At 47.3% G+C, this 20,300-nt stretch overlaps 2 protein-coding genes across 5 annotated transcripts; one reads left to right on the top strand and one right to left on the bottom strand.

Annotated features, from left to right (window-relative positions):
- Positions 1-1,270: 1,270 nt before the first annotated feature.
- On the bottom strand, positions 1,271-18,550 carry RAD21L1 (RAD21 cohesin complex component like 1). Of its 4 annotated transcripts, none has more exons than XM_072917099.1 (14): positions 18,412-18,550; positions 12,909-13,127; positions 12,623-12,752; positions 11,025-11,124; positions 9,954-10,060; positions 9,390-9,590; positions 8,674-8,775; positions 7,570-7,680; positions 6,325-6,554; positions 5,387-5,489; positions 4,533-4,672; positions 3,771-3,851; positions 3,147-3,224; positions 1,271-2,369 (listed from the first exon to the last, which is right to left on the bottom strand). In XM_072917099.1, exons 2-14 carry the CDS (start codon positions 13,050-13,052, stop codon positions 2,178-2,180), a joined length of 1,719 nt encoding a protein of 572 aa, XP_072773200.1. In that variant the 5' UTR covers positions 13,053-13,127; positions 18,412-18,550; the 3' UTR covers positions 1,271-2,177. The 4 variants fall into 4 exon arrangements, with proteins under 4 accessions (XP_072773200.1, XP_072773201.1, XP_072773202.1 ...); XM_072917100.1 differs by lacking the exon at positions 18,412-18,550 and adding an exon at positions 13,854-13,997; XM_072917101.1 differs by lacking the exon at positions 9,390-9,590.
- On the top strand, positions 18,241-20,045 carry TMEM74B (transmembrane protein 74B). The gene has a single exon (XM_032752055.3). The coding sequence runs from the start codon at positions 18,441-18,443 to the stop codon at positions 18,933-18,935; it is 495 nt and encodes a 164-aa protein (XP_032607946.3). The 5' UTR covers positions 18,241-18,440; the 3' UTR covers positions 18,936-20,045.
- The last annotated feature ends 255 nt before the right edge of the window (positions 20,046-20,300 follow it).

Below are 20,300 nucleotides of genomic sequence, written 5' to 3'. Positions count from 1 at the left end.
CGCCCAAGGTCGGCTGCGGACACCCCCGTGGGGACCAGGAGCGTCAGAGGTGCACATGTGCCTGTGCTGCAAACATCCACACAACATCCAGCCTGGGTGGATTCACATACGGATTTATGGGGAAATGTTAATGTGGGAAATATTCACAGCCGGAGTAGAACCTGTGCCCAAATTGGGTCTGGACCCGAGGCCCATTGTGCTTCCCAGACGTTCCCAGCTCCCTTTGTCACGCCCCCGTGGTTATTCCAGAGTTTTGACAAACCTGTTTGGTAAATACATGTCAGTCTTTCTTCCAGCACTATTTCCTGCATGATTTGTACCTCATTTATCCCAACACACAGACTGTTTTCAGTGTGTGTATATATATATCCTGCCTCCCATTTATTCCTGCCCGCCTCCAGCTGCCTTTTGTTTCTCTCTTTCCCGGTGAATCCAACGCACAGCCTCTCTCCTTGAAAGGAAAATTAATGAGTTATCACAGCTGCTGCCACTGGATCAGCTCTGACCATGTGGCACAGGCAGCAGCTCTGCTGTGAGATGCAGAATCATTCCTGATGGCTTTTGGGAAAGAAAAATGGTTCCTCCTTCCCTCTGCAGTCTGCTGTGCTTGGTCTCCCAGGATACTCTGACCTGCAGAGTGGGAGCACCACTCCAGGGAGTCTGGGCCCGCTGCAGGGAAAGAGGGAGAGGTTTTCACCAAACCCAAACCCTTTTCCCAGGTCAGCACCTGGCTTTGGAAGTGCCAGGCCTGCCGTAAGGAAAAGATGAGCTGCCCTTGTTCCAGTCTTGGCCTGAGCCATGCTCCTATTCCCACCCAAAAATAGTGCTTCTTTTGCAGAAAACTGAGCGGTTTTTAGCAAACAATGATGCTTTTGTCTTCCTTACACCCAGAAAAGGAACCCCTCAGAGAACAGCAGCACAGGCCCAATGCTTATTTAATCAAATATTCCTGTTCAGAAAGGACACTCAGCTGGAGCACCCCCACAGCCAGTGGCCACCCCATGCCCCACACTGGGGCTTCACCTCTTTTAAAGCCTTTTTATTCCCTTAAACAGACCCTCAAACACAAACCTCCCTGAATCCTGTGGGACAGGAACCACACACGTCAGTGAGCACAGACAAACAGGGGTGTCACTGACGTGAGTGAACACCTGGAAGTCAGGTGACAGTATCACCCATTGTTTCCCATTTAAGGTAAAATCACCAAGTCCCTCACTCTGAGATGAACCCATAGGATTTGATCCTTCAGAAGAAATACCAACAAGCAAAGGAAACATCTTCTGATTTTTATTGATTCCACATGAAGGAACAGTGATGTCCCCACAGCACAGAAGCACCTGAGTGGGGCACAACCATCCCTCCTCCAGGTGGGAGGCAGCCAGAAACCAAGAGCTTCAGAAAATGACAGTAAAAGGGATAAAATTTATCCTAAATTAGATAAAAATACAAAGAACTGATAATATTTCAGTTAACATCCATTTTTATGTAGATCTACACATGAATAAAGGTGTTAATAAGTTAAAAAGCTCTGTGAAATCTGAAAATGCAGGATTTATAGAAAATAGAATTTCTTGCTGCAACTTCTGGACTCTTCTAAGGCCAGTGTAACTTCTGTCTGCCTGAACACACAAAAGCAATGCTGGATACAGTACCCTGCTAGATCTTAAAATATGAAATATTGAATATTCTTTGACAGGAACGATTTTAAATAGTCTTTTTTTTTTTTTTTTGCTACAGAGAGTAAACAGATAACTCTTACTGATGATATTAGAGAATTAACAGACACAGGCCTTGTCAAAAATAATTTAAGCTCCAAAAGTAGTCTCTTGAGAAAGGTTTTGAAGGACTTTTTTAAAAACCCTTCAAGGACTTTCATAAAATTCCTTTGAGGACTTTTATAAAATCCTTCACAATGTAAATCTCTTATGTAGAATATCTATTTTAGTGGTATTTTATTAACATATTGTATGACTATCATATAACTCATCATATAACTATAAATATTAATAATAAGCCCTGCAGTGATCACCTGGGGCAGGACCCCTGCACAAGCCATTACTGGGTGGTGTAGAGGACAGGGAGCTCTGCTCATCTCCCACAGCTTGACAAGACATTCCATCCTTTTTCCAGGAAAACTATTTGCTGGAAAGTGCAACCTAAGCTGTATTTTGATCAGTTTATCTGATCTTGCCAAACATGGGCCCAGCAGTGGCTATGAGGTCAGCAAAGGGCTCGAGCTGCTGCAGCTTGAGGACCTGCTGCTTCCTCAGCACCAGGAAGATGTAAAATGTGGCTGCAGCTTCTTTGCGGTTGTTTCTCCGGCAGAGCTCCCGAAAACTGAAGGAACACACGCCTGATCTCTTCAGTTGCTGCGTGAGGGAAATGAGAAATCACTCAGTCAGCTTCCCCACCAGTAAAACTGGAGCCCAAGCAGAGAGCGCTGCGTAGAGGGAATATCTCTGCCTGAATGCCTCAAATAGGATCCAATCTCCATAGAATCATGGAAGCACACACTGGCTTGGGTTGGAAGGGACCTTAAAGATCATCTCATTCCCCCACCCTGGATACCTCCAACAAGACAAGGTTGTTCCAAGCCCCATCCAACCTGGCCTTGAACAATTCCAGAGATGGGGAGTTCACAACCTCTCCAGCTATCTTCCATCTGTGTTTATAGAAGTGACTCTTAACATTTTAATGCCGTAATAGTGTTGGTACTTATGTCTGTTACTAAAATCTACAATTTCACAGAATTCCATTACACCAGTGGAGTGCTTCCATCATTCTTTGTGATTTATAACAATAAATATCCTTGAGCAGTTCTTTGGTTTCAGAGTTCTCTTGTTTTTTTTAAAGGTTGTTAATATTTGTTTACTATTTGCACAGAACCTTTGAAATACATTTAAAAAAAGAGCATTCAGAAAATTCTAGTAATTCCAGCAGCTGTGGAAAGGAACATCATACATCAAGCACCCAGAATTGCGATTTTCCACAGAAATACCAAAAAAAAACACATGCTGCAAGTGAGAGGCAGAGACACAATGTAGAAGACAGTACTGTAGACAGTAGAAGGAAGAGTTTTTCTAGCATGGTCCAGCTGAAATCAACACCAGCTTTTGGTATCTAATAACAAAATCCAGCACTGGTACCTGTAAAGTTTTTTGTAACCGAAGAGTTCTTTTGCCCCATCTTATTTTTTCATTGTCTTTCCTGGTCATTGTTTGCTCCTTGGGAGGAAGTAAACAGAAGGTTAGTCAGAGTGTGTAAAAAGTCACACCACGAGAAAAAGGACAGGAGTTCCAGCCTGGCTGAAAATCCAGATAGAGCTGGATATCTGGATGGCCAAATTCAGGGAATCTGGAGCCTCTGACACCTCTGTGTTCACACAAGGCTGTGTGAAACAAAGGAAAGAATGGGACCTGTGTGCTTTGTGCTACAGAGACAGCTCAGGTGCAGCATGGACATGGTCCCAGTGAGGCAGCTCCACAGCCAGGGACTGCTCTGTGGGACTGGAATTCTGACAGGATTTGTACTGGCCAGGAGCTTAAAGAGATATTCAAATATTTGTCTTGGGATTTTGGGCTTAACCTCTCAAGTCTGCAGCTGACTGCCCTGGTTTCAGAGTACCTGAACATCCTCAGAACCAGCAAGGTTGGAATTATTTCCTTCTCACAGGAAGCAAAACTTCCTGTAAGTTCATGATGCTTTTTTTTTTTTTTTTTTTTTTTTTTCTCTTCTGAAACAAGGCAGGGCCATCAGCTTGGGACACACACCTCTGGCACTTCCACCTGCTGTGCTTCAGCTTCCTGGCCCAGGGAATTTTTTGAGCTCTCGGAGAAAGCTGCTCCATCCTCCTGTGAGCATGAAAAAGACAATCACTAGGCCTGACTATTTATGCACACAGTGCAGTTCTCCTCACACAGTTCTGCTCAAAGAATTTATTGTAATCAAGTTCTTCAAAATTAGTGAATAGCTGCTATTTCTACCATGTCTTTCCTGATACTGGGAAGCACCTTGCTGTAGGATTTATCTACAGATGAATCTAAACCTATGGGCAGAGTTCAGGCATGGAGCACACATTTTCTGCTGCCACTAGCTCCAATTTCATCACTTTTCAACATTAATGAGTCTCATATTCCCTAAAGAATGCCCTTTAGCAGAAGTGAAGATGGAAGATATATTGCTTAAGTATTTCCTCAACATGACACACGAAATGTAAGTTTTATCCTTTATAAAGATTATATTTGTCTCTTCAGTACAATATTTCATATTTAATATTAAGCTCTCACTTATACTTGGTGATTAAACTGTAATCTATGCTGATGAATAAACATTTTAATTCATCATTCATTCATTATGTGAGTTTACCAAATTATAAATAAACTTTCATCACACAAGCTACTTAATGCTCTCTTGGCTGTTTTTAGCATCCTTTCCAAACATTAGTAATTTCTTAACATGTTTTAAATGGAACTTAGCAAAAAGTGGAACCAATAGGCACACTTAAGTCTCTAAAACTGAGGAAAACTGCTCACTATAATTTCACCACAGTTCTCATTGGTTTCATTTCTGTCATTCTGTGATGTCAACATAAAGGAATCATTTCTAATTTTTCTCCCAGTCTCGGAATGAGCTGGCTCCTGCAGGTAACTTGGCTCTTCTATTGGCAGCATCTCTGTATTAATAGAAAACCAAGGTTGAAGAGGAAATTACTGTGAATCACCATCCTTTAAAAAACCCACTGAAAACTAAAAATCACACACAAGTTCAGAGTCTTTGAGAGGAAGAGCCAGAATAAGCAAATATTGAAGAAACATTAGTCCCAACAGGAGCATGAAAGAAGAACCTTCCAAGGCAGGTTTTCCTCTTCTGAAAGTTGACCTTTATGGACTCACTGGAGGTGGGTTTGTTAATTAATTTTTGAGGTAGGTTAAGTTCCCAGCAGAGCAAAAGAATGAAAGTGGATACATGCTTCTCAGAAGATCTAAAATGGAACATTTCTTTTTGCCTGATACTAACCAAACACATCTTCCAGATACAAGTAGAACTATTTACATTAATTTGGGATTTTGGAGAGGAGTTTGATTAAGCTTAGAAGAAGTGGGAGGCTATTTTTTTTAAATTATATTGAAAAAACCACACAAGCAACATTACCCAAATCTGCAGTTTCAGAGATAATTAGAGAAACCAAAGATGAAACCAAAAATATCTTCTTATGCCACAAGGAATAAAAGACTTGGATTTCATTTAATTTCTAAGAAACAAAAGAACAGCAAAGTAGTAATTTGCGTAATACTGCACATCAACACCTCTTGTGTCTCTCAAACATTATGTAGAATATAAAATACTCTCTAACAGCTAATTTTGCACAATAGAATTAAAATATTACCTGTAGTATCTTGCTCTTTTCCCATTTCTTTCATTTCAGACATCGTCTGTATTCCATTTGCTCTCATCTTACATTTGTCAGTCTTGAAGCATTTTTCAAACAACTGAAAATAATTGGTTTTTGTTTGCTTTCAGAATATCAAGTCAGATTATTTACAAACATCTACACAAAATATGAATATGAGCTGTATGTTAATTACTGCAACCCAGAATTTCAGTATTTTAATTAGGTCATGCTGAGAATCTGCAATTTTTTTTTGTTTTGTTTTTAATCAATATCCTTCTACAGCTCCAATGTGAATTCCATGAAAAAAAAACATCTTATGAGCAACTTGAATCATTTTCAGCCAGTAAGGAAGAATGAAAGAAAGAAGCATCTGCAGTTTTCATCTTCTTAAAGAGCAAGTTGTAATTCTCCAGCTGGACTCTAAGTGGTGAAGCTGCACTGCTGCAGTGAACCCTTCCAAATCCATCAGCAATATTCCACTAATAATGAATGACGTACCTTTAAAGTAAATATAAACAAAAGATATCTCAAATTTATTACAAAGAGTAAATAAACCAGAGAACAATACAACAAAGGAGAAAGTATAAAAGAAATTGACAGAAAAGTAAAATGTTGTGTCTCAGTATAAGATCAGTCAGGCGCCAGTGTGTGAAATGAAACATCAGCTCTCATGTTCTTTTTGTAATTTTTCACTTGTTGGAGCACAGAAGGTTAAGGCTGTGACCCCACAGAAGGAACAATTAGTGGTGAGTGTGCAAACCATCAGGTGTCCAGCGGACCAATACTGCAGAGCAATGCTCAGTGCACACCTGCAGTCAGCTCCAAGTTCGGATCAAACAGAGTCTGCAAAACCTCTCTCAGTCAGATCCCAGCTCTGCAAAAATCCTGGAACCTACACAGTGGCATAGACCCCACAAGGAACTGATCTTTACCTTTTGCAGCTGAGCATGAAGCATAGGCTGTGAAGAATGGGACAGGAGTTTATCCACAGCTCCCCACTCCTTCCACATCATCATTTTCTTGGTTGGGGGAGCGAGGTCCAGCGTGCCCAGGAGGTCTGTGTAGTCGGTGAGCTGCTTGTAAATGGTGTGGCAGCTGAGCTCCTTCTCTACATCCACCAGCAGCTTCCTCTTTCTTTGTTTGTTGCTCCTCTGGGTGACAGCTACATAAAGCAAGTATTAATAACAAGTCTTAAGTTCAATTCTTAGGACATTAAGCACACAAAAAACCCCCAGTGAATCAACCTGGCTGCCAACCTTCTGAACACTGCCTAGACTTGAAAATCAAAGTACAAGTGCGCAGGCCACTCCTTCAAAAGTTTCTACAATGTTTTCACTCTTTGTACTCTTTTGCTGGAAATTCCCTTATGTTTAATTGTGGAAGACAAATGACTCTTTTAATAAAGAGCTGTGTACAGGACAACTTCATGAGAACACATGCTAGAGCAACAAGACTGAATAATCTGTCTTTAATCCATCAGGAAGTTAAGTGCTCTAGGAACTGCTGATGCACTCAAGAGGTTTCATTACCTCATAATTAATATCTGTATTTGTCAGTTTAATCATTTAGCAATTTAATAAAGATGTAAACACAAAAGAAAGACACAGATTAGTTATATAGCCATAACTTCCTGGATATTATTTGGGCAGGCCGGAAAATTCCAATATTGTAAATATTGCTGTCAACATGAGCTTGCTTATTCATAAAGAGGCACCAATGTGATAGAGGACATTGAGGTTTCCTCTGCAGAGGAAATGTAATACTCTTCACCTTGGATCTTGTTAAAAGTTCACAAACCAATGTTTTTCAAAAGCTTGAAAATTTTAGGATTGTGATTTTAAATATAAAAGTCACTGATGTGTAATTGGCAATTAAAGTTTTTCAGGTGAATCTTCAGTACCACCCTGGAGGCAGGCCAAGCTTGCAATGCTACCAGAGCTGAAAAGCAACAAAACTTGACTTCGTAGGTAGAAGAAACTGCAAGCAGAAATTTGGGCAGCTGAGATAAATAACCTGGCATTGGATTTGTATAATATTTACTGTAAAAAGGAACTCTGACAGCAGGAGCAGATGAAATCTAAGGTGGAAATAATATATATAGCAAATATTTTCACTATTAAGAAGCAAACCAAACCTAGTTAATGCAAACATTCATCAGAAACTGATCAAATTCTGACCTGTGTCATCAACTGGCTCAAGCACAAATCCTTCTTCCTGGAGCAAAAGAGTTGTCTCATCCATTGTGTGATTTACATCCTTAACAGTGGTGTCTGCACAGTTGGACTCAACTGCAAGAAAACACAGCAAATAATCCAAATTTTAAAAAAAATTACAATATGGACTAATTTCTCAATCACACGACAGAGAATGCTACCAGACAAAACCAGCAAGAAATAAGAACCCGTGGTCTTGTTTATAATCTCATTTATGTTCACCAATTCCTTCTCGTACTCTCATACTCTACACTTCCCTTCACTGATCCCAGAACGACCAGGCCGCAGCAGAGACAGAAGAAGAACTGATCTGGAGAAAACCCACACAACAGAAAGTGTTTAGGGGCAAAGGTGTTTCATTTCAATCCCTATCTGTTTCCAGTTCCAGGCAAGTGCATGGCAGTGTGGACATCTCTGTCAACAGAAAAGGAACAAGTAGCACCAGCAATAGAGCAAGGGGAGGCAAGAGCCATTCTAACCCTTTAAAGCTGTTCCAGAATTCTCTGTTTTAAACTAACACTCTGATGGGGGAGTAAGGATAGCAAAATTTAAGATAGCAAAAATTTCTCAGAAATAGTTATCAAAGCTTAATTTCTTTTATCAGCATCAAACCAAAAGAAGATTAACAACACCTTTATGAGCTAGTTAAGTGTCATTTGGTGCAGAAATATGAAGCCAGAAATAGAAGCACAGAATTGTTTCTGTTGGAAAAGGCCTTTTAAGCTCTTACTAGGAAAGTTCACTGTTACAGGACATCCTTATTTAGGTTTCTTTCCCCCTCAAAAGGGACATCATGCTGCGAGCAGCAGGGTGGACCAACAGCATATCCAACAGGATGTCACATGAAGGTGTTTCTAAGCAATATCAAATCACAAATCTGGAATCCTTAAATCAAATAAAATGATCCTAAAATGGTGGATGAAGCAGTTTAGGGGAAAAAAAAAAGCAAAATAAATGAAGAAAGGCAAAAGGCACAAGGATACTACAAAAAGCTGGATGTGAGTGACATTAGGCATTAACACAGGAACAGAGGGTTTATGTGAGCTGGAGCAGACACTGCAAACTCACTGGCTGTGCTGTTCTCCGGCAGATCTTGTGACAAAGGACGTGCTTCCTCCACATCAAGAATGTCTTCATCTAGGACATTTTGCTCATCCCTCAGCAGGATTTCTTAAAGACAAAGCACATAGTTTTAATCATTCTAAGCCTTAGTAGTCATGAAATAGCCTGATACAGCCTAATGTTAGTCCAGGTTAATACTCTGCAAAGAAAGCAAGCTCAGCTTCCGCAGATGGCCGTCAGTGGTACGGCTGTCTGCAGCAGCACACAAAAGAGGGATTAGTCCCACGTTTGAGATTTCCACCTTTTTTTTTTTAATATGGCCTTGATAGTGCTAACAGGTATCAATCTGTAAGGTTTACATAAATGCTCTGAGCCATAATGATGTAGAAACTACTTTGCTGCCTTTGTTATTACAACAGAAAGGATAAAAATACTGCACTATTTCACCTGTGAAAATAGAAATTAAATTGTTAAACATTAAGCATAAATTTAATGCCTATAATTCTAAAATAATGAAATACAGCCTTTAAACCAATTTGACTTGGCAGTGTCTAAGTAATCATAGACTTAGTGACAGGTAGCAAAAATATATGTATGAAAACAACAAATAACATCGAATTTATGTTTGACAACAATTTCTTTGGTGCTATCTTGACTGTTTTCCTGTAAGAATAAAAATATTTGGAAAGGAACCAATTCTGTTTGCCTGTGGCAAACCCTACCAATCATATCTGCAGCATCCTCCTCATCCCCAAAATGGTCATCCTGGAAGGAATAAACATCTTGGTGCAGAACATCTTCGTGCAGCACAGATTTGTCTCGGCTGGTGCTGGCTGAGTTGGGATCGGCCACCAGACTGTTACTGCTCGTCAGGACACTGCCCTCAAAGAAGCTCTGTCTCCTCAGCGCTTCTGCTTCTTCATCTGAGGGAACACACAATTCCTGATCCCTCATCTGTGTGGGTTTTGTAAGCCCAGATGTATCAATTTCCTAATTTTCCAAGTAATTTTTAAAAGATTGCAAGACATCCCATACCTCAAATGGAATAAAGACTAAACAATGTTATCTAATTTAGGAAAAGCAGGAAATGTTTGATTTGGTTCTCAGTCTCTGACACCAAATGATATTGCTTACACAAAATTTTAAACCTAAGATAGCTTGATAGGCCAATCAGCAAAAGCATGAGACAAATGGACCTTTAATCACAGCTTTTTCACATGTGGAAATGGCTCACATAAAACACACTCCCCCTTATGAAATACTTCCAACTTCTCAGCTTCTCTCACCAAAGTTTCTATCACAGAGAAGTATACTGCTTTCATAATCCTCTGTAAGTGTGATTTCTTCAGCTCTGCTCTGATTCAAGGTAAAATGTTCAGCAACATCAATAGCTCTGATGAAAAAAATATAAAAATATAGAGTGAACTGAAACTCATTGAGCATTCGGCTGGAATGTCAAAACTTGTTTCTACACAGCCTTAAATCCTGGCATTTTATCACAAGCCCCCATATTTTTCCACTCCTTTTTGCCAGTAAACTTGGGCTTTTGTGATTTTGTCCCATCCAAGCCCTGGTACCTACCAGACCCTCGTCAGAAGTCAACTCATTAGCGAAACATGTTTTAAATCAAATTACACAACTCTTTGGGCAGGTAGAAAAGGCACCTTTACAGAGTTAGCACACTGAGGCACTTGAATAAAGTGTATTATATTGCAGCTGTACTTACAAAATAATAATCCCATCATGATCCCATCAAACCATATTTATGAGGAGGAACAGAGCAACCCTCAGTGGAAATCCCTTGTCCTGGACTTTTGGGGCATCAGAGCCATCACAAACATGACTTAGCCTCCTGGTTTTTATCAGTTTTCTACATTAATGCTGCTTTGTGTCAAAAAAGCCTAAGAAATATGCATGCTTTTTCTCAGGAGCTAGGCTGACTATTGCTGATAAAACACCCCAGCCCCAGAGAGCAGTGGAGCAGAAACAAAATGAAGTTACCCAGTGGAACAGTGCAACACTGTGTGGGTTACTGGCCACATCTTTCAGGATTAACACTAATTTTTATCTCTTCTCTTGAGGTTCAGAAAGCTGTTTGTATCCTTCACTCAGACAATTTAAAATCCTGAAGTCTAAGTTCAAGACATTATTCCATTGTGAAGGTCTGTTGATTAAAGGACTGAGGAAAACTACCAAAGCACAATGCCTGTGCCTGTAGCCTTGTAAAGATCAGAATTTAAGAGAATTCAGTTATTAAATAGAAACAACCCAACCTGAGTCTCGATCAGATAACACCAAGTATAGCTTTTACTTCTGAAAATTCTAAAAGAATGAATAAAAACTGGGGAAGCATTTACTTTACATCTGGTAGTGGTGCTTCAAAATCATGAAATTCTTCAGGTAATGTAATGGACTGATAAGCAGCCTCAAAGTTCTCTTCTGGGAGGTCAAGAAGCCCTGAAATAAAGAGACAACATAACAAAATAAGTATCAATAAAATAAAAGTAGTGTTCTCTCCCGAGTAGGTATAATAAGCCTATAAACCTGTCAGGAGGGGCTGCTGCCATTCTAAATCACAGAAAGGTAAAGCTTAGGCACCCAAAAGTGGAATTTCAGTTTCCATGTCCTTAAGATGATCTATTTTTTACAGACACATACAAAAGAGTCTGCTGCAACAGGACCTGAAATATTTAAGTACTTGTGTTGGTGAACAGCTGCTTTAAGTCCCTGGAAGGTTCTCCCAGCTGAGACTGGGAGACTCCAGCCAGAGTCTTTCACAACACTGCAAATGAACCACTGTGTTTTCCTTTCCTCTGCTCTGTCTCCATAAAACTGTTCTCCAGCATCAAATAATTATATGCTCAGACTGCCAATTACTTGGGTATCAGAGAGTCCTGGAAAAATTCACACAAGGAGGGACTTCTCAAGGTCATCCAACCCAACCATTTGCTCAGAATGGGGTTAATTTCAGTCAGATCACTTTTGACTATTTCTGTTGATGAAGATTTCACAGCTTCCCTGAAAAGCCTCTTTCAGCATTTTACCACTTCTTCTGAGATTATTCTCCCCCCTTCTGTCTAGGTAAAGTCTCTGTTGCAGCAGTGGTGACTGTTGTGTGCTCTTGAGCTGTGTGGTGCTCTCCAAGTTGCTATAGGATCTATCTCCAAAACAGCCACCAGTTGTGGCTGGCAGATTTCAGTTGCATATTAAGGAAAATTTCTTCACTAAAACGGTTTTCAAGCGCTGGCACAGGCTGCCTAGGGTAATGCTGGAGTCACCATCCTTGGAGGGATTTGAAAGACATGTGGTATTTGGGGACATGGCTTAGTGGTGGCCTTGGCAGTGCTGGGTGAACAGTTGGACTGGGTTTTGGAGGGATTTTCCAGCGTAAATGGTTCTGTGATTCTATAATTCTGTGATCATATCCTTGAGAATAATGCAGAGTAATTATTCACTATTTTGCAAACAGGCCAGGTCACAAAGCACATTAAAACTGGCGGTAGACATTGGTGTTCTCAGGCTTTTTTTTAGACAACAGTGCCTCCCATTTATTGCCTAAGTATAACAAACACAGAGTCTGTTGGAAAAGGATCCAGTCATCTCAGCTCCCTTCTCCCTGTCTACATGGCTAGAGCTCAAAACACACTGTCAGGTCTGGCACTGACACTGTTAGACATGTTGTTGGTGTCATCAGAAATTATAATTAATTATCTAGCAATGGAGGCTGAACTCAAGCATCTTCATGTAAGCCCACTTAAGATACTGCTTCTGTTAAGGGAGTCAAAGACCTGAAATAGCACTAAATTAAGCCAGACTAAACACCAGCAGTAGGTGCTAGCATGTTCGGTTTACTTTGGGGTCAGTAATGTGTATTTAACAGAAATATCTAAAAATTAACTTGTAAAATGAGAGTGGTACAGAACACAGATAAAAAAACACTGAATTTTGTATGTACCTGGACGAAAGGCTGTCTTCATTTTGGTCAGAGCTTCATTGCAGTCTCCCAAGAGGTACTTTGCTTTCCTATTGTAAATCCGCACCACCCCCAGGAGTAAGTGTCCAGAGGTTCGCAGAGCTATAGTAAACTGTAAGGATTTAAATTTAAGAAAAATGTTGTTCAGGAGTTAATATGTTTGGCAAAAACATTAAAGTATTACACAGAATTAATAGAGTTCTCTACAAGAGACCAAGACCTCCACCCCAGGACTCTCCAGGAGATCCCTCCTCATGCCACAGCCTACCTTTGGGGAGACGATTTGTTGTATGGTGGCCTCTAAATTGCACTCAAAGATATGTGCCTTGGTGAGCTTCTTCTCCCAGTGGGCAGCCATCCAGATTTTGGCCAGCGGGCCCCGCTTGTTGATGAGCAAATGGACGTAGAACATGGTGCCTGGCCAAAGGTCTCAGGGCAACCCTGACAAAATTCCCTGAGCTCTTCCCGTTGCAACAGGAGATAGGTCCTGGGGCACCAAGAGGGATTAGGGATTTAATGAAATCTGAGGGGGTGGGGGACCCAGTCGGGTGCTATGGGCAAGGGGGAATTTAGTGGGATCTGAGGGGATGGGGGGACACAACCAGGCACTGAAGGGGATGAGAGGATTTATGGGATCAGAGGGGACAGGGTACCCAGGCAGACATTGAGGGGATGTGAGGACTTAGTGGGATCCAGAAGGGCTGGGATCACCCGGCTGGGTGCTGAGGGAATGGGAGAACCCTGAGAGCACTGAGGGAATGAACGGATTTAGCGGGACCCTCAGAGGGTGGGTGTGTGTGGGGGGGGATTTGGCGGGATCCTTAGGGGATGGTCAGGGTGGATTTAGTGGTGCCTGAGGGGACAGGGAGGCCTGAGGGATGAGGTGTCCAAGTCGCTGAGGGGACAGGGGGCCTGAGCAATGCCAGGAGGGACGTGTGGGATTTAGCGGGATCCTGAGGGATGGATGGGCACAGCCGGCCGCTGAGGGGCTCTGAGGGGATCCGCCGGCGCTGAGGGGCTCGGCGGGGCGGGCGGACCCTCCTCAGGCCTCAGCCGAGCGCGAGGAGGCGCCGCGAGGGGTCCCCACACCGAGCCCGCCCTCGGAGCCGGTGCGGGCAGCGCCGGCCGAAACCTCCGCGCCCGGCCGCCACAGCTCCGCACTGCCACGGAGCCCTCCTGCCGCTGTAAATGCCCCCTCCTTCCTGGGGCTCACCAGCAGTACCCACACATGCCCGGGAACAAGTTGTGGCACCCCTCATTTTGGGTTCATGAGAGTGGAGAGCAACCTCACTCTCCCCATCCATCTGTCCTTCCTTCCTCTCCTCCCTTCCTCTCCTCTCCTCTCCTTTCTTCCCCTCCCTTTCTCCTCCCAATCGCTTTCACGCTTGACGTTCTAAGAGCCCGCTTGCAGACACCGCCCCATCTCTTTCTCTGCAGGTGAGCAGCTCCTGCGTGGCTCCAGACACGTCTGAGAAAACTCCCTTGGTGAAGGAAATTTGCAGAAGAAAACAAAAAAGCCAAACAAAAAACCAGAACCTCAGACTGGACCTCTGTGCAGGAGGGGAAAGCAAGAGGTGCACAGCCATCCATCGGTGTCAGCTCCAGCCACCCCTGAGAGAAGACAGTATGTTTGCACACTTAGGTGTCACCAGCCAGGAAAAAAATAATTTGTCATCCTCTGCTTCGTGCTTTCCATGCTTTATATTCAGGCAGAACAAGCGAGGCTCCCGTTGCTCCCAGGCACAGCCCGGAGCATCAGCTGTTGCCATATCACAAGGCACCCGAGGTTTTCCCTGTCTCCCTGGTGTTAGCTGAAGATAACAAGATCTTAATTATCGCCAAGAAAGTGCTGAGCCTCATCCCTGTACTGCTCTGCATCTGGTCATAGTGGCAAGCAGGGCTCCATCCCTCCAGCTGCCTTTGGGCTGGGGCTCAGACGTTTGGGGAAGGAGAGGGATTTTTGCTATAAACCATCCTTGGAGTGGTGTATCCCCAACAAGGACTTGGAGGAACCTCCCACGAGCCCCAGAGCAGGATCCACTGCTCTTCCAGGGCACCAAACCTGTCTGGGAGCTCCATGCCCTGCAAGAGGGGGACCACTCTCACTGATGCCCACTGTGCAGCTCCAGTCCTCCCCAGCACCAAGGCTCATGTCCATCCCTGTGTGCCTTGCTGGTGGCAACAGCTCCCAGGAGCGGATTCGTGGATCAGAACCACCCTGCCCCCCACCCCCATTCCACGGGGAGGACTGGGATGTTGTGTCTGGGGTACACAGGGACTGACAGTGACAGGCAGGGAGGCTGTGATGTGCTGGACATCTCTGGTCCTCCCAAATTGCTGGATCTCTTGGTGATGTAGAGCCAACTCCTGAGTTGCCTGGCTGATTTTTCCCTGACCTCCGAGTCACCTTGAGCTGTGCTGGCTGCGAGCGCTCGCTCTGCCACGGGATGCTGTGAATGCTAAGGAGGCAGGAATTAAACTTCACCTCGGTAGTGAGGCTGGATAGGGGTCAGCACTGCCAGTGGGCACCAGACAGCTGTGCACTCCCCAAAATTGAGCTGTACTGCACAGGGCTATATTAGGGAACAGAGCCAGGTCCACAGCCTGTCTGGCTCCATCACATTCCTGCTCCTGCTGTCCTCTTTTGCCTGCCTGAGGCTCCCATTTGCTGTCCCTCTCATCCATGTTCAATCATTTCGTCTGCAGAGTGACATGTTCCCATCCCTGGTTCCCTGTCTGGCTCCTTCACCCTATTCCATCTCCCAGACTCCTTCCCTCCCTCCTCTTTCCTTTTCTTTCCAAGTCGTCTGTCTCGTCCCTCCAGCACTCCTGCAGTTTCATTGTGAATTTTGGCAGTGCTCCCTCTGACCTTGGCTGTCGCCCTCCTCTCTTTACTCCTGCACTGGCAGCACAGACCTTGACTGTCTCAGTTTCGCCTCCTCTTCTCTTAGTGCCAGCACCTTGGGGATGGAGTGGCCTTTGCCAGTCCCCATCCTCATGCTCACCCACTCAGGATCAGGCTGGGGAAGGTGTTTGGGCTACCTCAAGGTCCCTTCAAAGGCCTGGGGTCCCCTCCAGCTCCCATCCAGCAATGGCAGTGGGATCCTGGGGCAGCACAATGCAAACAGCAATTGCCAGCAGGACACATCCCTCCACCTCATCCCTCACAGATGGCCTCTCGAGCATTGCTGTGGGATTGGGGTGCAGGAGCAGCCCCCCGGGCAGCATGGAGCCCTGACCCCATGGCAGGCTCTGCCATGTCCCTGTATGAAGGCAGGTGGGAGCCACAGCATGAGTGCCTCTGGCTTCTGCCCCAAAAATCCCCATCCTGGCCAGACTCCTGGCCTTGGCATCCCTGGGTGCACGGACAGCCACAGGGCTTGGGTGCTTCAGAACAGAGGGCTTGACCACAGCTCTACTCAGGAGCAAACTGGTGGCAGTTCTGTCTTCCCAGGGAATTTGGCGATGGTGAGGCAGCAGATCTGCTTCTGCCCATCTGTTCACAGTGATATGCCTGCCTGCTCCAAATCCATCTTTTCCTGCTGATTTGGGACAATCTGTGTCCCATGACCTACTTGTCTCCAAGAATCTCCTGCCTTCCTGCAGAGTGGGTTGGTACTAAAGACTCTCTAAATGTAGTTAGCGTGTCAGGATGCACTTCCATTTATTTTTAATTCTGTTTCTTTCTCATCCCACTTCTGGCTACATCTCTGGGGACACTTTGCTGGGAAGCCTCTGTTTCATAAAGTCACAAAGTCACAGAATGGTTTGGATTGGAAGATACCTTAGAGATCACCTCGTTCCAAGCCCTCTCCCATGGCAGCTCCATGGCCCTGCTGCAGCTCAGAGACTGAGAGGTGCCATGTGTTGGTCTTGAGTGTTCCAGTCAGCATCATGGATGGACACTGTCCTGGATAGGTGCTGAGCCTGGATCGTGTTGCACCATCCAGCCCTCAGAAAACACAAACACACTTCTTTATTTGTGTGGCATGCTCTAAAACTCTCTGACCCTTTTTTATCCATTTTAGCTGTATCTGACTCCCTGCCCTGTCACGACACAGGTGGCAAGAGACTCCCACCTGACATCTCCACACAGAGCAGTGCACAGACACTATGGATAATGCAGAGCCCAGTGTAGCTGCAGAGGAATACACTGTGTATGGGGACAGGGTTCAGGACATAATGGGGACAGGGTGCAGGGCACAAGTGGCATCCCTGCAGCCCCAGCACGGAGGTCACCCAGCGCCCACAGCACTGGGTGTGCTTCTGGAGATGCTGAAAGCATGTGAAGGTGTTGAAGGGAATGGCAAAGTGACGGACAAACCTTCCCAGCAGCTGTCAGCAGCCCACCCGCTATTGCTTGGGATTTATATCCACATCTCCAGGCACTGCTCCAAATATTAATAAATGAGGGAAAGTGTGTGGCTGCCAGCAGGTCACTTCTGGGGCACGTGCCTGGTTCTGGTGCCAGGTCAGGGAGAAGAAGAGTGCAGGCACTGATATGAATGCTCTGAGAAAACTGGAACAAATAACTTGTGTGTGTCTGTGTGTGTGTGTGTGAGAAGGAGGGCATTATCTCATGGGACTGCAGTGGGATTGTGGTGGAACCGCAGGGGCCAGGAGCTCCTCTGTCCCAGGCTGGGGCATATCATACCTGGCCCAAACCCAGGTCAACCCCCACTTTCCCTGGGAATTTGGGATAGGCTGGGCAACATCCATATGGGACCTCTCCCTGCTGTCTTTGACTCTAGGGATGCTCATGCTGCAGCCCCAGTGTCCCCAGCCCAGCTCCACCTCGGGTCCCACAGGGAACTGCTGGTTGTGGGGGGCACGTCCTCCAGGCAGACCCCATATAAAACCCACCGTGCTGCTCTGTCCTCTCCAAAGCCCCTCCCCACGCAGCCCCCCGGGGTGCCCACGGAGGGTCCCGGCTCTTCGGGAGGGGTGCACAGAGGGGTCTCTGCTGCCCGGGGTACGTGCACAGCAGGTGCCGGTGTGCACCCGGGCGTGTGCATGTGAGTGCATGTGTGTGCCTCCCGTACGTGTGTGTGTGTGTGCGTGTGCGTGCGGCGGCCGTGCGCGACCGCAGCTCGGGGCACCCACCGCCCGCCCCGCGGCGGCACCGGCACCTGCCCGGGGAACCGGGGAGGCGGCGGGGGTAGGCAGCCCGACGCGGGGGACCGGGAGGGGAAGCGGGGCAGCTCGGTGCGGGCATCGGCGGGGAGGGCAGACCGAGCGGAGAAGCGGGAGCGGAGCCCGGTGCACGGAGCGGGGCCACAGCCCGGTGCGGGAGCGGGGAACGGGAGGACAGACCCCGGCGGGAGAGGAGGGTCCGGTGAGGGGCAATTTAGTGGAGTCACAGGGACACAGGTCCCCACAGGGAGTTTCAGACGGATTCGGGAAGGTGGGTCGCGCAGTGGTCTGGGAAGGGGGAGAGCCAGGTGGGACGACTCGGCTCGGAGAGGCAGCTGCCGGGTTCAGGAAAGGGGAGCAGCCCGGTTTGGGGTTCGGCTCCGGGGAAGGGGGACAGTCCGGGCGCGGTCTCAGCTCCGAAGGTTGCCCGGTTCGGCTAAGAGAGACCCCAGGAGGAGGAGCAGCCCGGTTCGGAGACCTGCGGGGTGGGGCTGGTAGCCCGGTCAGGGGAAGCCACTCCGGGAAGGGGAAGCATTCCGCCCTCGGGGTTCGGCTCTCTGGTTTGGGGAAGCATCCCGGTTCGGGGACCTGTCTCCGAGCCAGAGGAGCATCCCGTCCCGCTTCGACCGCTCGCTCACCTTCGGCCGCGCAGGCCGGCGGCGGTTCCATGGCGTCCCCGCGGGCGGCGGAGCTGCGGAGCCCGGACGAGGCGGCGGCGGCGGGTGCGGGGGCCGGTGCGGGCGCGGGCGCGGGGGGGCCGGTGCCGGCGGGCCCGGGGCTGGCGCTGGCGCTGGGCTGCGCCCTGGGCGGCGCGGCGCTGGTGGTGCTGGCGGGGGCCGTTCCGCGGGCGGCGCGGCCCGACCCCGCGGTACCGGCGCGCCAGATGGAGCGGCTGGAGGCTCGGGCAGCCCGGCTCCGCGCCCGCCTCGACCGCTGCACCGTGGCCGGGCTGGCGCTGCTGGCCCTGGGCGGGCTCCTGCTCGCCGCCCTGCTGCTGGCCGCCGCCGCCGCCCGCCGCCGCGCCCGGGCCGCCCGCCGCACCGGTGGCACCTACGGCTCGGTACGGCTGCGGCTGCGGAGGTTATCAGCTGAAGGGACGCGGGCGCTGCTGGAGAGCCAGCTGAGCCCCCCACCCCAGCCCCCCGAGGGGCCCGGCTCCTAGCCGTGCAAACCCCAAGGACCCCCCCGCCACTGGCAGAAACGGGGTCCCCTTGCTGCACCCCAACACTTGATACCATTGGGTGAAACTTCGCCTACACCAGCCTTCAGCCACCATTCTCACCTCCTTGAACCTTTATTGAATGGTGCTCTGACCCAACAGCACCGGACTGATGAGGCTTTGGGGTACTCCACCAGACTGCGTGGCCCTGGCCTGGGTTGTTCCCCACCACCAGCACTGGGACAGCATGGTCTTGGGACCTTTGGGACCTCCTGTCAGCTCCTCAGCACCTTCCTGGATGGGATCCTGCCACCAGCATCATGGCAGTGGCACAGTCAAGGCAGCCATGGGATTTCTGTGCCATGGTCGGTTGCAGCCTGGACTGGATGTGAGGCTGAGCTCCTTCCCACAGCCAGGACCTGCCTGCTGTTCCCTACAGATCAGTTTCTGCCATCAGTGACTGTTTTTAGCAATAGAGTCTGTACAACTCTGGCACAGAGCTGGTGCTTGCACTGCTTTGGGCAGAAGAGGAGGCAGCAAGCCTGCCCACCACCTGTGGGGTGAGGTCCAGCCCCCTGCCAACCCCCAGCCCTCACACCCCACCAGCTCCTTTCTGCACAGCAGGATGAAGGCCAGGACACACGCCTGCACCGTGCCAAGCATCCCACTACCACCAGCAGCCCTGGAATGGCCTCTTCAAAAACCATGGTGCTCTGTACAGAGAGAGCGGGTGATTCTCAGTGCCTCGAGGTGATGTGGTGGCTGTGTCACACGCTGGCCTGGCAGTGCTGCTGCTCGGGTGTCCCCACGCTGGCCCTTCTGCTGATTCAAGGGCCGTTGTCTGTGGTGTGAAGGCAAAATTGCATCTCGGGAATTAAACATGAAGCGTCATTAAAGCACAATGTTCTGTGGAAAGAGAAATGGGTATGAGCAGTGTGCTGGGAAAGGGAAATAATTATCCTACTGGAAAATGCAGACCCACAAAAGGTGCTGTTTATCATGAACTGCCACCAGTTTTCAATCCATCCCATAAGCTACCCACTTCAGACATTCTCAGGCAGGGACAAATCCCTCCAGACAGCCTGACACAAAGAAAAGTGATTTTTACATCTCGTTGCCTTTGTTGGGTTTTATTCCAGGGCTTCTGGTGTCTCCTTGTATGCTGGGAGTGGTGTCCCCTGACCTGTGTTTCCATATAATGCTTCACAGATGATTCCTCCCACTGCTGTGAAGTGCCACATGCCTCTCTCCCTGTCACCACATCACCAGCCACACTCTTTATTTATTGTAGGATCCCAGGAAACAACTTTAAATCATCTCACACCTGCAAACCTGGCATCCAGACTTCACTGGGATGAAACCACACTT

The sequence above is a fragment of the Taeniopygia guttata genome, chromosome 20, assembly GCF_048771995.1.
Source record: "Taeniopygia guttata chromosome 20, bTaeGut7.mat, whole genome shotgun sequence".
Taxonomy (NCBI): domain Eukaryota; kingdom Metazoa; phylum Chordata; class Aves; order Passeriformes; family Estrildidae; genus Taeniopygia; species Taeniopygia guttata.
The sequence above is the reverse complement of the archived record's forward strand: the minus strand, read 5'-3'. Positions and strand labels throughout refer to the sequence as shown.